Here is a 23146-nt window from a genome sequence, read left to right as displayed (position 1 = left end):
TAAAAAAGAAAAGTGGTCAGACTCACTGCTGTGTCCAGATCCATTTATTTCATGCCAACATTTACAAGTTGTGTTTCATTAATAAACAAACATGTAATCAAACCACCAACTTCCAACATCCCCACACAATGAACAACAAAGACAAAAGCAACTTTTTTTTGTATAGAGAGCATGCAAAATTGATTACTTCAGTTTTACTTGCTATCTAAAACACTCAATTTAAAGTGACTTCAATGTTTTTTTAATAGTTCATATGAAAAAGTGCCAAACCCCCATCTTATTAAAAGCCCTAAGCTGGCATCATCTGTTATTCATCCTCAATGCTATTCATTCACTGCTTGCTCACGATGGAAACACATTTCAAACTTTCCTCAAAATGCTAGAGCTGTCATCTAACAAGCATTTTTCTTTTTGTATTTGAGAATAAAGTCTAATTTGATTTTCAAAGATTAAAGGCCAGAGCTAGGCAGTTATTTATCAAACGACACTTCCTGAAGATTTCGTTGGTAATGATAGAGGAATGCAATCACAGTCACTGTGGAGGGAACACATAATAAAAATTAATCTTACATCTTTTTTTCCATGTATTGCTGGTTCCAGGTTCTTTCACACTGCAAAAAATGCTTTTCTTACTTAGAATTTTTAGCAAAAACAAGTCAAAATGAAGTGAGTTTTTGCTTAAAACAAGTAAAATAATCTGCCAATGGGGTAAGAAAAATAATCTTATTTCAAGCAGACAACTAGATTATTTTTCTTACCCCATTGGCAGATTATTTTGCTTGTTTTAAGCAAAAACTCACTTAATTTTGACTTGTTTTTACCAAAAACAAGTAAATAACTTTTTCTTGTCTAGAAAATCCTTCCTGATTTAAGATTTTTTAGATATTTTGGCTGGAAACAAGAAAAAAATCTAAGTAAGAAAAGCATTTTTTGCAGTACTTACTTAGATTTTTTGTCTTGTTTCCAGGCAAAATATCTAAAAATTCTTGAATCAGGAAGGATTTTCTAGACGAGTAAAAATGAGTGTCTTGTTTTCAGTGAAAACAAGTCAAAATTAGGTGAGTTTCTGCTTGAAACAAGCAAAATAATCTGCCAATGGGGTAAGAAAAATAATCTAGTTGTCTGCTTGAAATAAGAATTTTTTTCTTACCCCATTGGCAGATTATTTTGCTTGTTTTAAGCAAAAACTCACTTCATTTTGACTTGTTTTTACTAAAAACAAGATAATTTTTACTTGTCTAGAAAATCCTTCCTGATTCAAGATCTTTTAGATATTTTGGCTGGAAACAAGACAAAAAATAAGTAAGAAAAGCATTTTTTGCAGTGCAGTGGTTGAAATGAATATACTACAGATTTCACAAACATCAAAGCATATAGTGAAACATACCACAGGCTCACAGAGAGTCAGCATAAAGTGCTGGAGGAGGCAGAAGATCAACCTCTGCAAACTGGAAGTTTTCTGCCTCTCTGTCGTGAACACAGAAATAGTTAAAGACGAGGCATTAATAACACAATGCAGGCTTTGCTGTCTCTGATTCTTTAAATGATGTAAAACTTGATTATTTCATGATTATTAGAATGGAGATTATAAATTGGGAGTTTTATAGTTATAGTATAAATATTATTGAACGAGATGAAATATTAGGGATGTCAAACAATTCTATTTTAATTTTGATTATAAAATTACAAGATATCATGATTGATTAAATCCAAATGGCGAAGCAAGTCAGCCGACTTGGTTAACTTGTTAATTTTACATAACGCGAGTATTCACAAGCTGTATTATTTATGTATAAATGCTTAAAATAATAATTAACGTTTTCAATTCCATTCATTGTTTGTAGCACACCAGTCTCGGTCAGCCTATAACATCTGTCAATTTTATAATAGAATAAACAATGTGTTTTACGGTCTTTAATTTGTAGTGAGATAACTATATTCGCATCAGAATATTAACCCCTTAACTGTCGCCCCCCATTTTTAAAAATAGGCAAACTTCAATTGTTGTAATTCATGAACACTTTGGAATACAGATCTAAGGTTGGTCTCTTTTTAAAGACGACAATCAACAGATTATTGCAGAAGTTGAAAAAGTATCAACAAATTATGAAAGTTTAAATTTACTGTAAACAAAATGCACTGTACAATTTATATATTTTCTATAAAATACATATTTTACATAACAGGTTTTATCCTAAATTTGATATCAAATTAAAGCCTCACATGTAAATAAGTTATGTTCCAAATTTGAAGTTGATATGAAAAAAATTAAGGTTCCTGTGAAAGTTTGTTTAGGGCGTTATACCACAAACAGCCACCGGGTGCCACTGCCATCCAAATGTCATATATATTCTTTTCTCCATTTTTCTGTCACAAAAGTCTCAATTTTTCAGAAAATTTTTAATCAATCACAAAATAACCACCAAATATGCAATCCTGAGACTCAGACCTTTCCAATGATGTTTTTTGACAAGATTGTAAAAAGTTGTGATTCTAAAAGACCGTAATGCATTTTGTAATATGACACCGCTAAGGGGGAGGAGACCGCCAAACGATTTTAAAGTACCATTTCCATGGTAAGGCAATGTCCGATTTCAAAATGGTTTTCACATGATGATTCTTGAGCTTCTAAGCTTTCAAATGATATATAATTTATGGTTACTAAAACTTTTGATAGAAAAAAAGGACAACGGAAAAAAGAGTGCCAAGCGGGGACAGTTAAGGGGTTAAGCGGCATGTGCATCAATGATCTTTTCCTCTTTAATATTTGCAGTACGAAATAAACGTGAACAAAAAAAAAAAAAAAAAAAACATCAATCGAGTTTAAAACGACAATAAAACTTGAATAAGTCATAATAAAAGTAACATAACATTTAGCCTACCTCAGAAAAGCCAACAAGCCTATAACTTTGTCAACATTGCTTTATTTTTCTCATAAATCAGCTAGTTAACAGAGTTAAAGCCTGCGTTTTTATTGCTGTCTTTCATGTTAAATTTGAAAACAGGTTGGATGCCACAGACTTTTTTTTTTTTTTTTCTTTTGGGAGGAGTAGCTGGAATTGTCACATTAACTTTACGCAATATAACATGATTTTATTACATGAATTAGTTTTAAAGTTGTAATTTAAAGCATTCTATGGATATATTTATCATGCCTGTGAGGCAAATATTTGCTGAGGTTCTGATCATTTTTGTAAAGCGCTTCTCAAGACAGAGACGGCAGAAAGCGCACGTTTGTTTTCTTTAGCTATTTTACAAAAGCACAATGTTTCGTTGATATTGGAAATACACACAAATAAAAGTAGACATTTTGCAGTTCCAAATGATATATTACTCTTACCTTTAAAAGCAAAAATGGTGTATTAGGTTTCCACTATTAATAATAAAAAAGCTGGCGCTTCCATGTCCTGCAAAGTGCGCTTTAGCTTCCACTCTCCGCACAAACTATTGAATATGCATCTAACAGCCACATTTATCTAGGTTAGATGTTTAAATTAATATTGTGAAATGCATCAAGTATTTTATGTCTATAGATTTTATTTTAGGCAGGTCGTGTTGATTTGAGAAGGCTAAATTGATCAAACATGCTCAACTCATTGCCGCTGGCCGCTTGGTCATTACTTAAGGTTGAATTTGACAAACATAAAATGTTCCAAACATATTTCTGAATTAACTTCATAAAAAAAAAAAAAAAAAAATCTAGCCACTTTGCCATTAAAATCCAAAACTGAACTATTAATAAATGCAACACAGGCTCTGTTCTGATAAGTGTGTTTTTGCTTGAAACAAGCAAAATAATCTGCCAACGGGGTAAGAAAAATAATCTTGTTTTTTGTTTGCAATAAGATTTTTTTGCTTACCCCACTGGCAGATTATTTTGCTTGTTCTAAAATAATTGTCTTGAAATTCCTCCTTGTTTTAAGAATCTTTTGATATTTTGTCTGGAAGCAGTGCATGGTGTAGGGGAACATACTGGTCTTTGTTACTACACAATATTTCTTCGAAACATCTTCAAATACTCAAATATGTGCGTTTATCTGTAGTTTCAAACTACTCACTGTGTCTGAACATCTTCAATGCTCCAGTCATTGAAAGGATGATGAGCAGAAGAGTTGCTATCAACTGAGGAGAAAGAGGAAACCAGGATTAATCTGCAACAAAGCACGTAATAAATACTTAACACTGAGAAAGTAAAAATGCATACATACACATCTCAGGCATAGAGACAGCTTTGATCTGACTCCTAGAAAGTGAAAAACGAGATGTACAGCTCTAGAGATCCGTGTACAATTCAGACACAAATCTGTGTTTTATTAAACAAAAATCAAGCTTACAAATTTTCAACAGATAGTGACAACGTGTCATCTTCATACGTCCATTCCTCACTGTCATCAGTGACTGGATGTATAGAACAGAAAAAAAAGCACTACATTGACATTTTTGATCATGTATTGACATGCATAAGAACATTTATAATTGTGGCCCAAAATATTGGCACCCTTTTTCCAAAATACTCCACAGTTTCTTTCAGAAACTGAAGTTAATGCATCTTTTGAAATCCACATATTTATGACTGCGGCGTGCAGCTGAACAAAGAAAAGAATCTGCTAAATATTAATTTAAGAGAAAATCCTAAAATAGTGTATTTAAGTGCAGGGGCGCCAATATTATTGCCCTTGATGGTATAAAGAGGGGAAAAAATAAAACTTACAGCTACTTGTAAGCACAGGATTCTGATGAGATGACCTGCAAAATCAAACCATTTGAAAGTTAGACCAACATGTCATCATTGTGCATTTCTGCATGATGTACATTGCAAATTCTGTATGATATAGAAGCCAAATTGTTTAACATATTATGGATTACAGCAGTGCATTGCCTATTATTTTGTCAAATAGTTATTGAGTTATTGACTATAGAGGACATTACTGGATGTTACTTGGATGTAGCTTTCCCTTTTATCATGAGATGTAATAGATAATACTTCAGGTTTAGGAAGCAACATTCTGTGGACATTAAATTTTGTTGGGATGCTGGCATTTTTTTAGTCAATATAATAATTATCCATTAAGTTAAGAATCAAAGACGATACCGTAAAACAACAAAAAACTATTAAGACAACTTCATTTTTCACATTATCACAGTTTATTTGCTACAATTTAGAAAATGGTAATAAAATATGACAAGAACTCAGAGTTAAATTGTGTCAGATAACTTTGATACTAAGTGGGGATGCACTGAAATGAAAATTCTTGGCCGAAGCCAAACAAAATTAAACACTGGGCTGAAGGCCGATTACAGAACATGTTTTTCCATGTTTTTCCCCTCCCTATGTATTTTGTCTTTTTTTTCACCATTGCATAAATTAAATAGCTAAAATGTGCTTTTACAGTTCAAAAAAATATATAAAATTATAAAATAAATCAATTACACACTGCAAATGCTTTTCTTACTTAGATTTTTTTGTCTTGTTTCCAGCCAAAATATCTAAAAAAAAATCATGAATCAGGAAGGATTTTCTAGACAAGTAAAAATTATCTTGTTTTTAGTAAAAAGTCAAAATTAAGTGAGTTTTTGCTTAAAACAAGCAAAATAATCTGCCAATGGGGTAAGAAAAAAAATCTTATTTCAAGCAGACAACTAGATTATTTTTCTTACCCCATTGGCAGATTATTTTGCTTGTTTTAAGCAAAAACTCACCTAATTTTGACTTGTTTTTACTAAAAACAAGATTCATTTTACTTGTCTAGAAAATCCTTCCTGATTCAAGAATTTTTAGATATTTCGGCTGGAAACAAGACAAAAAAATCTAAGTAAGAAAAGCATTTTTTTTGCAGTGCAAAACAACAATTTGAACATATTTACTTAACACTGAACATTGTTAACATTCTAGTAGACATTATAGCCTACCAACAAAGCACAATTTAACTTAAAATTAATAAGTTAGTAAAATAATATTTATTAATATTCAAATAATAGCCATTTTTAAGACCCCCTTCTTGAATCAGGCATGCATTTCTAATGTCCAAATAAATGCGGCCTTACAAAGCAGAATGTTATAATAAATCTATTAATAGAGCTGTTGTAATGATTGTTATTATTTTTGTCTTACTTTATTTTATTTTACAGTCCAGCAAAATTACAATACTAACATTTATGAATGTTGATATTTATTTTGGTGGAAACCCGCAAGAAAACCTCAGTACTACTTTTTGCTGACAGCAGCAGATTTATGAATGATTCTCATTACGCAGATTAGATTAATACAATCGCTGCGTGTATTAGACAACATAACGTTATGTAGTTTATTTTCGTTTATAACGTTTACTACCTTTGGGAGAACTCAATTTTTACTCGTCAAGAAAATCCTTTTTAATTTAAGCATTTTTAGATATTTTGGCTGGAAACGAGACAAAAAAAAAATGTAAGAGAATTTTTTTTTGCAATGTGTAACAAAACATTGTCAGGTCAAAGTTTCAAATCTAATTTTGGTTCCCCATGTTTTATCAGTTTTACTGGTAGTATTTTTTTAATATAAATATCACAGTTCCCTTTACTTTGCTATCCTCACTTACATAAATTAACTATAGACGTTTTTCCTGAATGCGGAAGTCATGCCTGCTTTGCATTTCCGGTCTCCAGTGTTTCTCGTAGTTTATATTCCCAGCTGTTAATCTAATGTTAAACCTATTAAAATGTTTTTAAAAAGCACACAGCTCCATTACTTTGCAATGACCGTCATTTGTCTGTGCCTCACTCCTCAAAGTTTAATGAGTGTGTAAATGACATGAAGCTATTGCTATTTGAAGGTATTGAAGCTATTTAAATGGGTTCCTATGGAGACCGAAACCGAAGAGCATCCAATCTGACGTCAGAATGTGTGATGGCTGTGCTCATCGTTTACTCAGGAAAAAGGTCTATAGTGTTCTGCACCCATTAAAAAAAATGATATGATATATCACAACCATTACACTGCAAAAAATGCTTTTCTTACTAAGATTTTTTGTCTTGTTTCCAGCCAAAATATCTAAAAATTCTTAAATCAAGAAGGATTTTCTAGACAAGTAAAAATTAATGTCTTATTTTCAGAAAAAAACAAGTCAAAATTAAGTGTGTTTTTGCTTGAAACAAGCAAAATAATCTGCCAATGGGGTAAGAAAAATAATCTTGTTTTCTGTTTGAAATAAGATTTTTTTTTCTTACTCCATTGGCAGATTATTTTGCTTGTTTTAAGAAAAAATTACTTTATTTTGGCTTGTTTTTTCTGAAAACAAGAAAAATAATTTTTACTCGTCTAGAAAATCCTTCTTGATTTAAGAATTTGTAGATATTTTGGCTGGAAACAAGACAAAAAATCTAAGTAAGAAAAGCATTTTTTGCAGTGTAGTAGCCAATCTATGGTCTAACTATGGCAGTTAATGTATATAATGCATGTTTTTTTAGCTATGAATATATTGTCCATTGTTGGTTCATTTTGTTCTTTACCTGCTGCTGACACTAAGGTTATCTCCATCGGTGTGGCCTCGTCCGGCAGCCTGTGACACCTTTTTTCCCAGCTCAAGCATCTCCTTTATGTTCAGCTCCACATTCATCACAGATATGTACCCATCTATAAACGCAAAAGCAGAATCAGTGAGACATGATAGAGATCAATGCAAGAGATTTTCTACAGTGAAGTCAAATAAACTGAGTTGTGGTTGGACAACAGTGGCCAGTTTTAATTAATCCTAAAGAGTAGTGAGAGAAAAGAACATAGAAACAGTTTCTGCACGACTAAGGGGTTTTCTAAAGCGTCTCACATTTGTTGTTGCGGTCTCTGGCGAGCCATTTGCCCTTGGGGCAGTTGACTGTTCGGATGATGCTAATGAGATCCCCACTTTTGACAGGCAGGTCGTATTTCCGGAGTTTGCTGTCTGCCAGCACTCTGGCGTGATACATGGGCTCTTCCAGGCCAGTGATCTATTGAGAAATATGAGAAATACATCAAGACCTGCCTAAAAGTTAATGCAGTGACATTTACTTAATGTCACGTCATTAGACATCAGAGCAAGTGGCATCTGGAAAAGTGAACCGTCATATTCTTTAAAACAAAAGCTAAACAGTTTGAAAATACACTACCAGTCAAAAGTTTGGACACACTTGACTTAAATGTTTTTCATGATTTAAAACTATTTTTTAGTCAAATATTAATTAGTTAAAAAAAAAAAACAATACAATATATATTTTAAATAATTTAAGTAAATTTTTAAACACAAATTATTTTATTTTCAAATACAATTTGTGCCAAGGAATGATTCTCAGAATGTTTTTAAGAAAAAACAAAGTTACGAATTTTTTCCCATGGAAAAAAAACATTCTTAATTTCAAAAACTAACTGAGAATCATTCCTTGGCATGATTTGTAGTTGAAAATAAAATAAAAATGTTTTTTTTTTTTTTATAATTAATGTTATTCATGATCTAAAAACTCAAAGTAGTTTTTTTGTCAAGTATTAAGTCAAGTTTGTCCAACTTTTGACTGGTAGTGTATATGTATGCTGACAATCATAGTATTCATGCACTTCAATTCACTTTAAACTTCTTGTGCATCTCGTTTCTCTTTTTATCCTTCTCTTTCTGTTCTTTCTTCTCTTTCTCCAGACGCTGCTTTTCTTTCTTCTTCTGCTCTTTATCCTCATGATGATCAGGGCACAGCTGCTTCTTTCTGAAAGAATCATAGTTTTTTGCAGGTCAGCTTCGATCTTTCTTTTGAATATATATATCTATACTGGCAAATAAGATTTGTCCTTTTTTATGCGCAATTAAACATTTAGATATGTTACAGGCCATGTAAGGATAAATCTCAAGATGTATTTTATTGTATGTTTATTTATTTTTTTGAATGCGTATCTTTTACTAAAAGAACATTTGCAACAAGCTGGAAATTATAAAGATATACTGAGATATTGTAACAAAACAGATATTATAATACCGATCATGGTGGCCATTTTGATCTTCAGCTGCATGAGACCTTCAAATTGTAAGAAAAACACAAAAAAGTTAATAAAATGTATATTTACTCTTTACTTAAACAATGGACTGCATATGAAAACAAATTGCATTCAGTTTTTAGACAAGATTAGAGTGAAAAACACTGACAAACCAGTGAGTGACATGCCATATGTTCCTCCAGATTTCTTCTTTCTGTCAAACAAATAAATAAGGGTCAAAGACGTTAAAATGTCCACAAAGGAATTTTACACATTAAATGCAAGTAAAGTGTCTACGTTTAAGGTTTCAAATACGTTTTTGGAGAATAAATAAATTTCAAAATTCAGTGTAACACAATATTTATGTAAACATTCAAACAACATTCTTATTCTGACTTGTACATATTAAAATATATAAAAGAATAAGGGAGCATATTCAATTTCATTGTGTTTTAAATTAGTAAAAAATTCTTACAGACAAACAGGCAAATTTTTAAAAATGTAGAATTACACCAAATTAGCATTTGGGGTGAAAATTATTTGTCTTTTAGTATGTCATAAATTGATTTTTGTTGTAAAAATGCCTGACAAGACTGTTACACCAAATGAAATTTTAATGGGCGTTTTCTATAAATTAGGGAAAAATGTATAATATTTATTTTTTTGCTCAGAAAAACTAAAATGTAGTTAAATTAAAGCTTTTTTTCCAGCACACATGGTATCATAAAGGACTATTACATAATACAGGTATGTGCCAAAAAATTAGAATATCAAGGGAAAGTCTATTTCAATTGTTTCAAAAAGTGAAACTTGTATGTTAAATTTGTTCACTGCACACAAAGTAAAATAATTCAAGCCTTTATTTGTTTCAATTTTGATGATTATGGATTTAAAAAAAAAAAAATCCAATATTTCACAAAATTGGAATATTTTATGTGAGCAATTTAAAAAATGATCTTAAACACATGTTGGCCTTCTGAAATGTGTGTTAATGCACTGTATTATGTCCTCAGTACTTTGTCGGGCCTCCTTTTGCACTAATACCAGCATCAAGGCGGCGATCAGCCTTTGACACAGGTGAGGTGTTATGGAGCCCAAGTTGCTTTGATATTGGCTCGTCTGCATTTCGGGGTATCTGTTCCCTCATCTTCCTTTTGATAATACCCCATAGATTTTCAATGGGGTTTAAGTCAGGCCAGTTTGCCGGCCAATCAAGTACAGTTACTCCATGGCTATTAAAGCAGGTACTGGTAGTTTTGGCTTTGTGGGCAGGTGCCAAATCCTGCTGGAAAATAAAATAATCATCATCTCCAAAATGCTTGATTATGCATCAAGCCACTCCTGAACCAAAAACTACATCAGAAGCGTCTGTGCTGGGCTAAGGAGAAAAAGTACTGGTCTGTTGCCCAGTGGTCCCAGGTCCTGTTTTCAGATGAAAGCTAATTTTGCATTTCATTTGGAAATTAAGGTCCCAGAGTCTGGAGGAAGACCAGAGAGGCACAAAAGTCAAGCTGCTTAAAGTCCAGTGTGAAGTTTCCAGTCAGTGATGGTTTGTGGAGCATGTCATCTGCTGCTGTGGGTCCATTCACTTTTATCAAGTCCACAGTCAACGCAGCTGTCTACCAGGAACATTTAGAGCACTTCATGCTTCCTGCTCCAAGCTTTTTGGAGATGATGATTTTATTTTCCAGCAGGATTTGGCACCTGCCCACGAAGCCAAAACTACCAGTACCTGGTTTAATAGCCATGGAGTAACTGTACTTGATTGGCCGGCAAACTGGCCTGACTTGCACCCCATTGGAAATCTATGGGGTATTGTCAAAAGGAAGATGAGGGAACTGAGACCCCGCAATGCAGACGAGCTGAAGGCCAATATCAAAGCAACTTGTGCTCCTTAACCCCTCAACTGTGTCAAAGGCTGATCGCCTCCATGCCAAGCCGCCTTGATGCTGGAATTAGTGCAAAAGGAGGCCCAACAAAGTACTGAGGACATAATACAGTACATTAACACACTTTCAAAAGGCCAACATGTGTTTAAGATCCTTTTTTTATTGGTCACATGAAATATTGTAATTTTGTGAAATACAGCATTTTTTTGTTTGTTTTTTTGTCTTTAATCCATAATCATTAAAATTGAAACAAATAAAGGCTTGAAATATTTCACTTTGTGTGTTGTGAACTAATATACCATACAAGTTTCACTTTTTGAAACAAATTACTGAAATAAAAGGACTTTCCCTCGATATTCTAATTTTTTGGCACATACTTGTACACACAACATAATATTAATCTGTAAATGATACTATACATTAAATATTGCAAAATGAACTATATCTGTAGTTTAATAACTTAATAAATGCCAACTACGGGAGATAATCACTCACCTCATGGCCGCTATCAGCATATGGATCTGAAAGAGAAATCGCATAAATCACATTTTCTGCAAACCATTCATTTTCTGTAAATGAAACAGTATTGCTAGAATAATGCTTACTTTTAGGAGCTCCTTTATACTTATAAGAGCTTTGAGAAAAATAAAACCTGGGCCTGGTTTCCACATCCTCATAAACATTATCAAAGGTTTGATGTAAATTCCCTTCCTGAGAAGAACTATGAAAAAAAAAAAAAACATTTGTTGGCAACAAGTCTGATTAGTCTTGATCTCTTCATTATGAAAATTGCAGAACAATATTGAGGATGCAAGTTTAAGCCTAAAAGTCAAACTGTTTAGATCCCATAAATTAAACGCATATATTTACATTGTTTCCAATGGAAGTTGGTGTTCACTGCTCATAAGTGGTCCATTCATTCTCAGATCAGAGGCCACTGATTCTGTAGTAGATGTCAGGATCCCAACATTTGTCATCTCTTCAGAAGGCTCTTCAGTGTTCTTTAGACCAAAATGACTTGGACAATGCTGGGCCAGCACAGCCTGTAAATCCAGCCCATTGTCTTCATTTAGCACTGGTGGTGGAGGCAATGAATCAAACCCTGGAAATTCAGTGGCCTCTAAATCCAGAGCCGCCAGATTTATGCCATTAGCGTCTGCAGATTCTGGCACAGAAAGATCAAAATCTGGAAATTCTGGGGGAGGTATGCTTGCATCCTCAAGTGATGGATTAGCGGTGGCCAAAATCTCGAGCTTCTGTACAGATTCTGCGCGAAAAAATCAATAAAAGATAAGCAAGTAAAGAAAGAACGATCAATTCTAGGTGCTCCGTTATTAATAATGGTTCTTATAATCAATGTTGAAAGTTTTTGCTGCTTAAGATTTTCAGGATTCTTAGATGAATAGAAACACAAATGTATTTGAAATTGAAATCTTTTGTAAATAAATATCTTTACTGTGACTTTTGATCAATTCAACACAACCTTACTGAATACTATTAATACTTTATACTTTTTTGAATAGTATTAATTTCTTTCTTTTTTTAAGGTAAGACATTGCAGGTGAATAGGGTAAAAAAAAAAACTAATAGTTACTTACCCAGTGGATTGATTACATTGTTAAATGCAAACATTTTTTGTATTACAAGTTTTCTAAAATGTTAGATGAGCCCTATTTAATGAAATATGCACTAATTTGAATACATTTCTAGAACAAAAATCTAAACACTAGATCAAGACTCAATTTTTGTTTAATGTTTTTGACATAGAGTCAAATGTTTTTACAGAGGGGATTTTGGGTATTTCATTTTGTCACTCAATAATTCAGAAAATACTTAGAACAGAAAACAATATATTTTTGCAATTTTCAGGGAATAAAATGTTGTGTATAATAAAGCACATTATGTATGAACAAACTCCTCTGTAAAAGCCTTAGAATATAAACAGGAATAAAAATGTCAAGTTTGGTGTGTGTAAGCGCTACTGAAGTGGAGTTTTATGCCTCGGTGTAGGAGAAATAACTAATTTTGAGAAAATGGCATTTAAAAAATATATGTATTGTCATTGAAATCTATTGACACATTTCAATTGATTTCATGTGACAGTTGGCTGCTGAAAATTCAGCTTTACAATTACATTTAAAAACACAATAAAATAGAAAGCATTAATTTTAAATTGTAATATATTTTACAGTGTTATTGTTTACAATTTTTTTTACCTTTATTAAAGCATATATATATATATATATATATATGCTTTAACCTTTTTATGGTTGTCACTGCAGAGAATTCATTTTACAAACATAGTATTCAGTCTAGTGCTGAGGTAAACCGATTTACGAGCAAAAATCAAGGAAAATATATCAAAAGAAAAAAAAAAAAAAGAGGCAAATAAATTAAGTTTTACAAACCAATAGTAAGTGCATAACTCTGGTGACTGATGTGATATCCAGTCTTATATTTGCTCAGATCCACATGTGGGGGTCTTGGTGGCTTTGAGGGTACAGGGCCTAAGGATGCCAGATCAGGAAGAGGTTTGCATGCTTTTTCAGGCTGCTTGACTCCATTGAGCTCCATAACAGAAAAGGCTGCTAAGACACAAGAACAGGGTTAAAAATGAAGACAAAATCCTCAGGACTTTACATCTTTATCATGCAAGGTGCAACACTGCAAAAAATTATTTTCTTACTTAGATTTTGTGTCTCATTTCCAGCCAAACTATCAAAAAATTCTTAAATCAAGAGGGATTTTTTTTTTCAGTAAAAATTGTCTTGTTTTCCAAAAAAAACAAGTAAAAAATTAAATGCGTTTTTGCTTGAAACAGGCAAAATACTTTGCCAATGGGGTAAGAAAAATAATCTCCTACAAAAAAAAAAAAAAAATCGCCTACATTACAAAAAATGCTTCTTTCTTAGTTTTTTGTCTTGTTTCCCGCCAAAATATCTAAAAAGTCTTAAATCAAGAAGGATTTTCTAGACAAGTAAAAATTATTTTCTTGTTTTCCGAAAAAGAAGTAAAAATTAAGTGTGAATTTTGCTTCAAAAAAAAAAAAAAAAAAATACTCTGCCAATGGGGTAAGAAAAATAATCTTGTTTTCTGTTTGAAATAAAAAAAAATTTGCCTACACTACAAAAAAATGCTTCTTACTTCTTACCGCCAAAATATTTAAAAAGTCTTAAATCAAGAAGGACTTTCTAGACAAGAAAAATTATTTTCTTGTTTTCCGAAGAAAAAAAGTCAAAATTAAGTGTGAATTTTGCTTGAAAAAACCAAAATACTCTGCCAATGGGGTAAGAAAAATAATCTTGTTTTCTGTTTGAAATTAAAAAAAAAAATTTGCCTACACTACAAAAACTGCTTTTCTTACTTAGTTTTTTTTTTGTCTTGTTTCCAGTCAAAATATCACAAAATTCTAAAGTAAAAATTATTTTCTTGTTTTCAGTAAAAAAATATTTCAGAAATCAAGATTTTACGTACCCCATTGGCAGATTTTTTCGCTTGTTTCAAGCAAAAACACTTAATTTTGACTTGTTTTTATTGAAAACAGGAAAATATTTTTTACTTGTCTAGAAAATCCTTCTTGATGCAAGACTTTTTAGATATTTTGGCTGGAAATAAGACAAATGCAGTGTACCCCATTGGCAGATTATTTGGCTTGTTCCAAGCATTCCTATGCACCCACTTAAATTATTTCACAGATTTGCAACTTACTGTTTGAACTTCCATTAATCTTCAACTGAGAAGTCTCTTGGTGACAACTCTCAGATTCAGTAGGCGATGAAGGACCTTCTGTGGGAAGCACATGTGCTTTACTAGCGTAGAAGCCCTTTGGTCTGCCGCACACCAATAGGTTCTTGTGGCAGAGCTTCCTTTTAGCTTTCTCTAGGGTGCTCAGGACATGCTGGTCGAAGAAATGAGTAACACTTCCGGGAGATGAATCCGTCTGTGAATAATTTGGTGAAGATGGAGCTGAACAATCTCGACCGGGGCACGGCGGTACAGGATTTGACGCAACCTCCACAGCTTCTGTACTTGTGGTCTTCAGGGTGGACTCTTCCGCCTGAACATTGAAAGTGCTACTGTTCTTCAAAAGCCCCAGACCATTTTTACCAGTTTCTTTGCCATATACTGAAACTCTGGTCAAGCTGAAAGGTGTAGGAGTTGGTTTCATGATGCATTTAAGAGGTGAGGTGATTTTCTTTGGAGGAGGAGGAAAAGACTCATGCTTTGGCTCATTTGAAAGCGGCAACACGAGGGGCAAATGCCGGGCTTTAAGTGACTGCCTGTTAGGCCCATCTCCAGACCTACCAACTTCATATGTTGCGTTAGGAAAGCTTGAGAGTGATACAGGGCGTTTTACCGAGTTTGTTTTCAGGTCTTCTCTTAAAATGACCCGGGGTTGACTAGTGGTCTTGGTTTCCACATCCGAAGGAGAGCTCATGGTTATCGGACCAGAGCAGCCTATGGCAGATGCCGGGAGGCGTTTGGGTTTCTCAGGAACCATAGGCCTGTACCTCACCTGGATCTCTTCCTGAAACTTTGCCCTTAAAGATTTGAAACTGGTGCATGCTTCCTATAGTCAACATATAAAGAAAACAAATTACATCAGTTCATTGGCAAATATACTAACACAATATTTGAGCTCCTACTAACACAGTTCAATGGACAGTGTGATATTCAAATAGGTAGACGTTTGAAAACAAGATTGTAGTTCAAAATATTGTTTTTAAACATAAAACACATTCATACATTTACATATAAACAAAATACACGTATAAAACGTAGCGTACTTCTCCTCAACAAAATCTATTTGCCAAAATAAGACATGTTTGGCGTTTGTATTAGCAGCAGTTTTGTTTATCCCAAATAATTTGTTTACCTCTTCCATACTCGTTTAAATTCTCCTTGGCCAAGCGAGAATTTCATAAATATTACATAATGTCTTCAGAAAACGCGTCTAGGCAGCGGAACATTGTTCTGACTGAATGAATAAACCGGGCACGACTTTGCCCATTGCAAACTGTTGAAGGCTTGGCTCATGAATATTAATGACGTTGAGTGTACGTCGACCGATCTGATTGGCTAAAATAAAGACAATAAAGGAGAGGGCGCCAGTACCTGAGATAAAAAATCATTTTCGACATACATACTATGATATATATCTTGAGGTTTGTATTTACCCGCTATGGCGCCCGCTGTTGTCTTTAACGTCTTTGTTTTATCCAATCAGGAGTAACTGGAGACGTAAACGCAACGTAATTAATATTCATGAGCCAGTAAGTTTTACATGGCGGCGTTCGAAATACTGACAGGTAAACGTGTATTTTGTACATTATTTATTTTGAAAACAGTGCCACTTAGGACATTAGAAACAAAAATAGATTCCTCAGTTAGCATGCCATATTTAAAATATATACAAGAAATATATTTATTGTGATTTGAATTACACGTCGAATCGTGTTGTGTTTTATGTTTGAAGGAAAGGTTGTATTCATTTTCTAGCATTTTTCTCCAAGTTTTTTTACATTATGCTTTACATAATGATACAATATTATCTACATAAAGATACATCCACTTGTACATTTATTCACTTTTTTTTTTAAAACAACCATATATTTTGGTTCAGTGCCAGTCATCAAACTTTACTTCTTCACAAAAAAAAAAATAAAAAAAAATACCTTATTAAGTTTCTTGTAAGTCATGTGTTTGTTTGGAGGTGGAGCATTCTGGGCAAAAGTGACCAAGGGTCCCCCCCCCCCCCCCTCTCCAAAAAAAAAAAACCCTGTCAATCATTAATAAAGCTGACAAACAGTTTGTAGACTGGACCTAAGTCTCAAATCAATCTCAGCCCAGTTATTTCAGCTATGTGCAGATTTATGTTTTCTGTTTGTACTCTTGGAATTGTTTTATCTCTCAGTCACCATATTTCTGCCACATGTACCGATGACTTACGACAGTCGTCAATCAACAGGTAATATAAATTAAATGTAATTTTAGGAGTTTTCAATTTGTACCACGTAACCAAATTTTGTCTCACCAGGTCTAATGCATCTTCAAGACACACCAGAGGAATCGATACCCCTCCTCCAATTGACTGTAAACTCAAGAGTTGGACGCAGTGGTCATCTTGTGATTCATGTCGTGACAGGATGGTAAAAACTCTTTAAAACTTAATTATAGTTATGTAAAATTAAAAGAGTCCAACAGATATGGAAATGAAAGTCTCTGTTTTAATATATCGTAATGATACATTTGTTAATTCTGCAAAGAAAATCTACTTCATGTTTATGTTTTACAGATTCGTTTCCAGTATCTGGAACGAGCGTCTCAGTTTGGTGGTGAGAAGTGTGTGCACAGTCAGTGGGACGAAAAACAATGTCCAGAAGAGGGCGAGTGTCAACCACAAGAGAACCACTGTGGGGACATGTTTGCATGTGGGCCCAAAGGTTAATATTTCTGCCTGCCTTTCTGTCTACATGTTTGTTTGTCTGTATTTTAATGGCTTGTGTACTGTATGTGTTCTTACAGGACGCTGTATTGGACAGCAGCTCCGATGCAATGATGAAATAGACTGTTTAAATCAGAATGATGAGATTGACTGTGAAGTGCTAAACAGGAGAGAGACCAAATGTACTGGCATGTTGACTATACCAGGAGCTGAAAAAGCCACTCAAGGGTAAGATGTAGCAGATCTATGCATTGGTTTCACATCAAGAAAAATTAATTAAATCCACACCATCACATGGGTGTATTTTTTCAATATATTTTTAACAAGTACAACATGGACTATATGTATCCGAATTATAAAATGAGTTTATATATGTTTTATTCCCTCAGATATAATGCGTTGACTGGCGAATTTATGAATCATGTTCTGGACCCGGCATACTTTGGAGGACTTTGTGAATACATCTACAATGGAGAGTGGCGGAAACTCACTTACGATCCTTTCTGCGAGCACCTCAGTTATGATGATGGTGAAAAATATTTCCGGAAACCTCACAACTTCCTCTCATATCAAATAGTGGTATGTCCTGATGTCTCTGGTACTTTAATATCACAAGAAAATAACTTACTTGCTGTTTCTATTCCATTCATATGTGTGTTTTTTGTGTATTATAATTATCCCAAGGGTTTTGACATTGTGCTATTGTGCTGCAAATAATAGAAAATCATTGCTTGCAGTTATTGTAGTAATCATAAGCAAACTGGCAGTTCCAGTTCCAAACTAGCCTTAATCAAACTAGTTAGTGATCACTTTACACAAAATATATGAAACAGCAAATTCATTTGGCAAGTCCCTCAAATAGTGCACTTTAAGAGTATAGGGCAGCAATTTCAGACACAGCCCTAAAGACCTTGATTGACTGGTTTGGATGCATTTCATTACAGTTGGGTTTAGTTAGGATGATGGCCCTACAAAAGTATACAGAATGTAGATTTATTATTATTTATTATAGGTTTAAGCTCGGGACATACCAAGCCAATTGTCGGCCATCGGGCAATATCAAGTGGTTTTTGAGTGTTAGTTGGCTTTACTTTCCTCAGTGTGTTCTGCACTGTTGACTCTAGTCGGATGAAAAACCAGAGGGTTTAAATTGGTGCCGTGACCCAGATGGGAGTGCGGTTTAAGCTCGAAACACCAAGCTGACAGTTGGCTGTCTAGCAATGTCAGGTGGTTTTTTAATGTCGGTTAGCTTTAGTTTTCTCAGTGTGTTCTGCACCATTGGCTCTAGTCTGACACCAACAGGTTTTTTTTTTCGTTTTTTTTTCGGGTAATTCTGCATGTCGAATCGACAGTGGCGGTCATTGTCAAGAAAGTAAACAACTCCTTGGTGCCGGAAATACTGGCTTGAGGGGAGTAGAACCAGAGGGATTACATTGGTGCCATGACTCCGATGGGAATGAGGTTTAAGCTCGGGACACACCAAGCTGACAGTTGGCCATCGGGCAATGTCAGGTGTTTTTTTTTAATGTCGGTTAGCTTTAGTTTTCTCAGTGTGTTCTGCACCACAGAACACACAGTGTGTTGGGGCAGCCATGGCTTAATGGTGAGAGAGTTGGGCTTGTAACCCAAAGGTTGCCCAAAGGTAACCCAAAGCTTGCAGGTTCGATTCCCACACCGGCAGGAATTGAAGGGTGGGATTGTGAATCCCTCAATACCATGACTGAAGTGCCCTTGAGCAAGGCACTGAACCCCCAGTTTGCTCCCCGGGCACTGGAGCAATGGCTGCCCACTGTTCTGGTGTGTGTGTGTGTGTGTGTGTGTGTGTGTGTGTGTATGTGTGTGTTTGTTCACTTCTCACTCCTGTGTGTGTGCACTTGGATGTGTTAAATGCAGAGGACAATTTTCGAGTTTTGGTCACCATACTTGACAATACGTCACGACTTTCACTTTCACTATTGGCTCTAGTCTGACACCAACAGGTGTTTTTTTTTTTTTTTTTGGCTAATTCTGTATGTCGAATCGACAGTGGCGGTCATTGTCAAGAAAGAAAACTCCTTCTTGGTGCCGGAAATACTGGCTTGAGAGGAGTAGAACCAGAGGGATTAAATTGGTGCCGTGACCCCGATGGGAATGACGTTTAAGCTCGGGACACACCAAGCCAATTGTCGGCCATCGGGCAATATCAAGTGGTTTTTGAGTGTTAGTTGGCTTTATTTCCTCAGTGTGTTCCGCACTGTTAGCTCTAGTTGAAAGAAGAACCAGAGGGTTTAAATTGGTGCCGTGACCCAGATGGTAATGCGGTTTAAGCTCGGGACATACCAAGCCAATTGTCGACCATCAGGCAATATCACGTGGTTTTTGAGTGTTAGTTGGCTTTACTTTCCTCAGTTTGTTCCGCACTGTTAGCTCTAGTTGAAAGAAGAACCAGAGGGGTTAAATTGGTGCCGTGACCCAGATGGGAATGCGGTTTAAGCTCGGGACATACTAAGCCAATTGTCGACCATCAGGCAATATCACATGGTTTTTGAGTGTTAGTTGGCTTTACTTTCCTCAGTTTGTTCCGCACTGTTAGCTCTAGTTAAAAGAAGAACCAGAGGGGTTAAATTGGTGCCGTGACCCAGATGGGAGTGAGATTTAATCTCGGGACACACCATGCTGACAGTTGGCCGTTAGCAATGTCAGGTGGTTTTTGAGCGTTGGTTAGCTTTAGTTTTCTCAGTGTTCTCCGCACCATTGGATCTAGTCTGACGCCAACAGGTGTTTTTCGCCTGATTCTGCATCTCGAAACGCAGCAGAGGTTGTCAGTGAGAAAGAGAACTCAGAATGAGTGTATAAGAAAAAAATTTGAACTGAAAAAAGCAAACCCTCAATGGATTGAAAAGGGAACGCAGGTTAATAAAACATAAATCACATTGTTTGCTGAGAATGACAATGTATTACTTTTTTAATTACATTCTACGCCAATCAAACTTCCTGATACTGAACAGATTGAGCATATCTCAGTTCTTCTTAACACTGACTCTATTGTCAAGTGTTGATTATTTCTCATTCAGAAGTCCGTACCCTAGTAAGGCTGCTTATATTGGCTGCTCAAGCAACGTCCAATGCTCCTGGAGGGCCAATGTCCTGCAAAGTTTAGCTCCAGCCTGCCCCAACACACTTGTTTTAGTCATCCTGAAGACCTTGATTAGTAGGTTTAGGTGTGTTTATTTAGGACTGGAGATAAGCTTCTGCGAGATAGTGGCCCTCCAGAAGCAGGACTGGACATATCCTTGATCAAAGGTTATTCTAATTTGAAGAATCCTTGGAAACCAAAATCAATTTAAATAGTATTGTTGCACCATAATCTTGGAGGCTGAATCTTTTACGACACAGCAAAGCTGTCTTACCTAAACAAGTGTTCTTATTTCAGTACCTTGATCAAACTTACCAGCCTGTAACCATCTAGTAATCCAAAAGTTTCATTAGCTTTCAAGTGTGTTTGACTAGGTTTGGAGCTAAACTCTGCTGGAAAGTGTACCTCATGTGTTTTGAGTTGAGAACTGCTGTATTAACCTTCCAGTTGAGAAGCACCCACTGTTTGTGCTTTTGTTTTTGCCAGGCACAAGCGACTACTGAGGAAGCATCAGATTATTATGAAGACGCTGTTGGCTTGCTTAAAGCAAGGAATGTAGAGGCATCCATTAACTTTGGTGTGTCATTAAGAGTCGTTGTGGAAGTTGGTCTAGAGTCTAGTTCAGATTTCAAGTTTCTAAGCAACATATCACAATACACTAATAAGGTAACGTAATACATTTTGCTAATATATCAACTCAAATCCCTTTATTGTCACCGTGTACCAGTTTTGCCACGTCCACTAATTATCCACGGTAACTTATCCATTTGTATGTTTGATTGATTGTCATGAAAAATGTTAACACTATGGCATTTTTGTTTGATCTATGGTATGCCATGTAATGGTAAAACTATATAGTCTGGAACCACTTGGAAACTGCATGCATCCAGCTTTTCAGTTTCATTTTTTGCATGTTTAGGATGTGGGCTTTGTCAGGCTGTCGTCAAAAGTACAAACAGCTCAGTTTAAGATGAGAAGCAGAGACTTGACTCTGGATGAAGACATGCTGTGGGCTCTGGGTGATCTGCCTGATCAGTATGATTTTGGTGCATATTCCCAGTTTTTCAATAAATATGGCACACACTATGTCACAGAGGGAACTATGGGTGGAGTCCTGGAATATGTTGCTGTTGTGAACAAAAATGCCATGGAAAGAAATGGTAAGTAATATGGTTTGGTAACATATACTAGCTAAATAAAATGGACAGAGTACTGTATGTAATTGTATTTTATTTTATTTTTTAACCACATTTCTTTCACTAGAAATGACTGGGTATCAGCTGGGATCATGCATTGGTGTATCTTTTGGCATGGAATTGGTGCAAAATGTTGAACTAAAAAAAAAATATAAAGCATGTGGAAAAGTTGGAGGAAAGACTGAGAGTATGTAACTTGGAACACCATGTATTTTGATTTCTTCTTTTGGTTTTATACTTTTTTAAATTTAACTTTTTATTGTTATTTCATTTTCAACAGCTGGCACTCAGTCCAGCAGTTCTATTGAGGATATCTTTGGCTTCGTGAAGGGTGGACACACCAGCACTGGTGCTGGAAGTTTGCTCATCAAAGATGCCAAAAGTTATCAGGACTGGGGAAAGAGTCTCAAATATAACCCTGCCCTAACTGAGTTTGAGGTACATTTGCCTTTCTAACTTAATACTCTTGTCATGTAGTTGTTTCATACTTTAGTTATTTCATGTACATTTGACTTTTGATAGGGTGATGATTAAAGGGATAGTTCAGCCAAAAACGAAAATGTGATGTTTATCTGCTTACCCCCAGGACATCCAAGATGTAGGTGACTTTGTTTCTTCAGTTGAACACAAACAAAGATTTTTAACTCAAACCGTTGCAGTCTGTCAGTCATATAATGGCAGTGGATGGGCACCAAACCTTAAAAGTAAAACAAAACATGCACAGACAAATCCAAATTACACCCTGTGGCTCGTGACGATACACTGATGTCCTAAGACACGAAACGATCGTTTTTTGCGAGAAACTGAACAGTATTTATATCATTTTTTACGCAAACGCCGTAAGGGGAAATCGGTAAAAAGTCAACAGTCCCGGGTGAGTTTGCGCAAGCAAATGTAATCTTTTAGCTTTAAATCAGTTTTACAATCACGATAAGCACAAGTAATTACCGTTTATATAATATACACACAATCTCTGTGCACTGTGTAAACAATCAGTGTCATATACACTCGACAGATCGCTTCCGGGTGTTTGCGTATACTACGCCAGACAGTTGTTGGACATGGCTGTATATCAGAGATAAAAAATGATATAAATACTGTTCAATTTGTTGCAAAAACCGATCGTTTCGTGTCTTAGGACATCAGTGTATCGTCGAGAGCCGCAGGGTGTAATTTGGATTTGTCTGTGCATGTTTTGTTACTTTCAAAGGTTTGGTGCCCATTATATGACTGACAGACTGCACCGGTTTGAGTTAAAAAATCTTCGTTTGTGTTCTGCTGAGGAAACAAAGTCACCTTCATCTTGGATGCCCTGGGGGTAAGCAGATAAACATCAAATTTTCATTTTTGGGTGAACCATCCCTTTAACATTACAGTGTGTTGTGTTGTGTTGTGGTTGGACGCCAGATACAGAAAAAAAAAAAATGACATTCATTGCAATAATTAACAGATAAAATGTAGTTGCAATAAACATGTTAAGAAAATCCACAACTGGAGCAGAGGAGGATTTCTATTCTGCTGCACGAAAAAGAG

At 35.1% G+C, this 23146-nt stretch overlaps 2 protein-coding genes across 2 annotated transcripts in view; one reads left to right on the top strand and one right to left on the bottom strand.

Moving 5' to 3' along the window:
* Positions 1-26: 26 nt before the first annotated feature.
* On the bottom strand, positions 27-15864 carry LOC141344896 (uncharacterized). Its single transcript, XM_073849790.1, has 17 exons — positions 15734-15864; positions 14566-15427; positions 13266-13445; positions 11728-12124; positions 11463-11578; positions 11353-11378; positions 9142-9182; positions 8971-9009; positions 8571-8703; positions 7800-7959; positions 7486-7609; positions 4712-4746; positions 4335-4398; positions 4209-4243; positions 4059-4122; positions 1388-1467; positions 27-535 (listed from the first exon to the last, which is right to left on the bottom strand). The coding sequence occupies exons 1-16, from the start codon at positions 15740-15742 to the stop codon at positions 1395-1397; spliced, it is 2358 nt and encodes a 785-aa protein (XP_073705891.1). The 5' UTR covers positions 15743-15864; the 3' UTR covers positions 27-535; positions 1388-1394.
* Positions 15865-16665: 801 nt separating this feature from the next.
* Positions 16666-23146, top strand: part of c8a (complement component 8, alpha polypeptide) — a 12079-nt gene continuing 5598 nt past the window's right edge. Inside the window, exons 1-9 of the mRNA XM_073848994.1 lie at positions 16666-16825; positions 16895-17006; positions 17153-17300; positions 17383-17530; positions 17692-17881; positions 20904-21083; positions 21337-21577; positions 21681-21800; positions 21894-22051. Coding sequence (XP_073705095.1) covers positions 16719-16825; positions 16895-17006; positions 17153-17300; positions 17383-17530; positions 17692-17881; positions 20904-21083; positions 21337-21577; positions 21681-21800; positions 21894-22051 — 1404 coding nt within the window. The 5' untranslated portion in view covers positions 16666-16718. The remainder of the gene's footprint in view (positions 16826-16894; positions 17007-17152; positions 17301-17382; positions 17531-17691; positions 17882-20903; positions 21084-21336; positions 21578-21680; positions 21801-21893; positions 22052-23146) is intronic.

The sequence above is a fragment of the Garra rufa genome, chromosome 10 (assembly GCF_049309525.1).
Source record: "Garra rufa chromosome 10, GarRuf1.0, whole genome shotgun sequence".
In the NCBI taxonomy this organism is placed as follows: domain Eukaryota; kingdom Metazoa; phylum Chordata; class Actinopteri; order Cypriniformes; family Cyprinidae; genus Garra; species Garra rufa.
Note: the sequence above shows the minus strand (reverse complement) of the source record. Positions and strands in the feature narration are given on the sequence as shown.

Excerpts from the sequence above, each read along its gene's own strand:
- LOC141344896 (XM_073849790.1), bottom strand. Across the intron at positions 12,125-13,265 it reads GAGTTATGCACTTACTATTG|AATCTGTACAGAAGCTCGAG; the intron begins GTTTGTAAAACT and ends TTTTTCGCGCAG. Across the intron at positions 7,610-7,799 it reads CAGAGACCGCAACAACAAAT|ATGGGTACATATCTGTGATG; the intron begins GTGAGACGCTTT and ends TTGCGTTTATAG.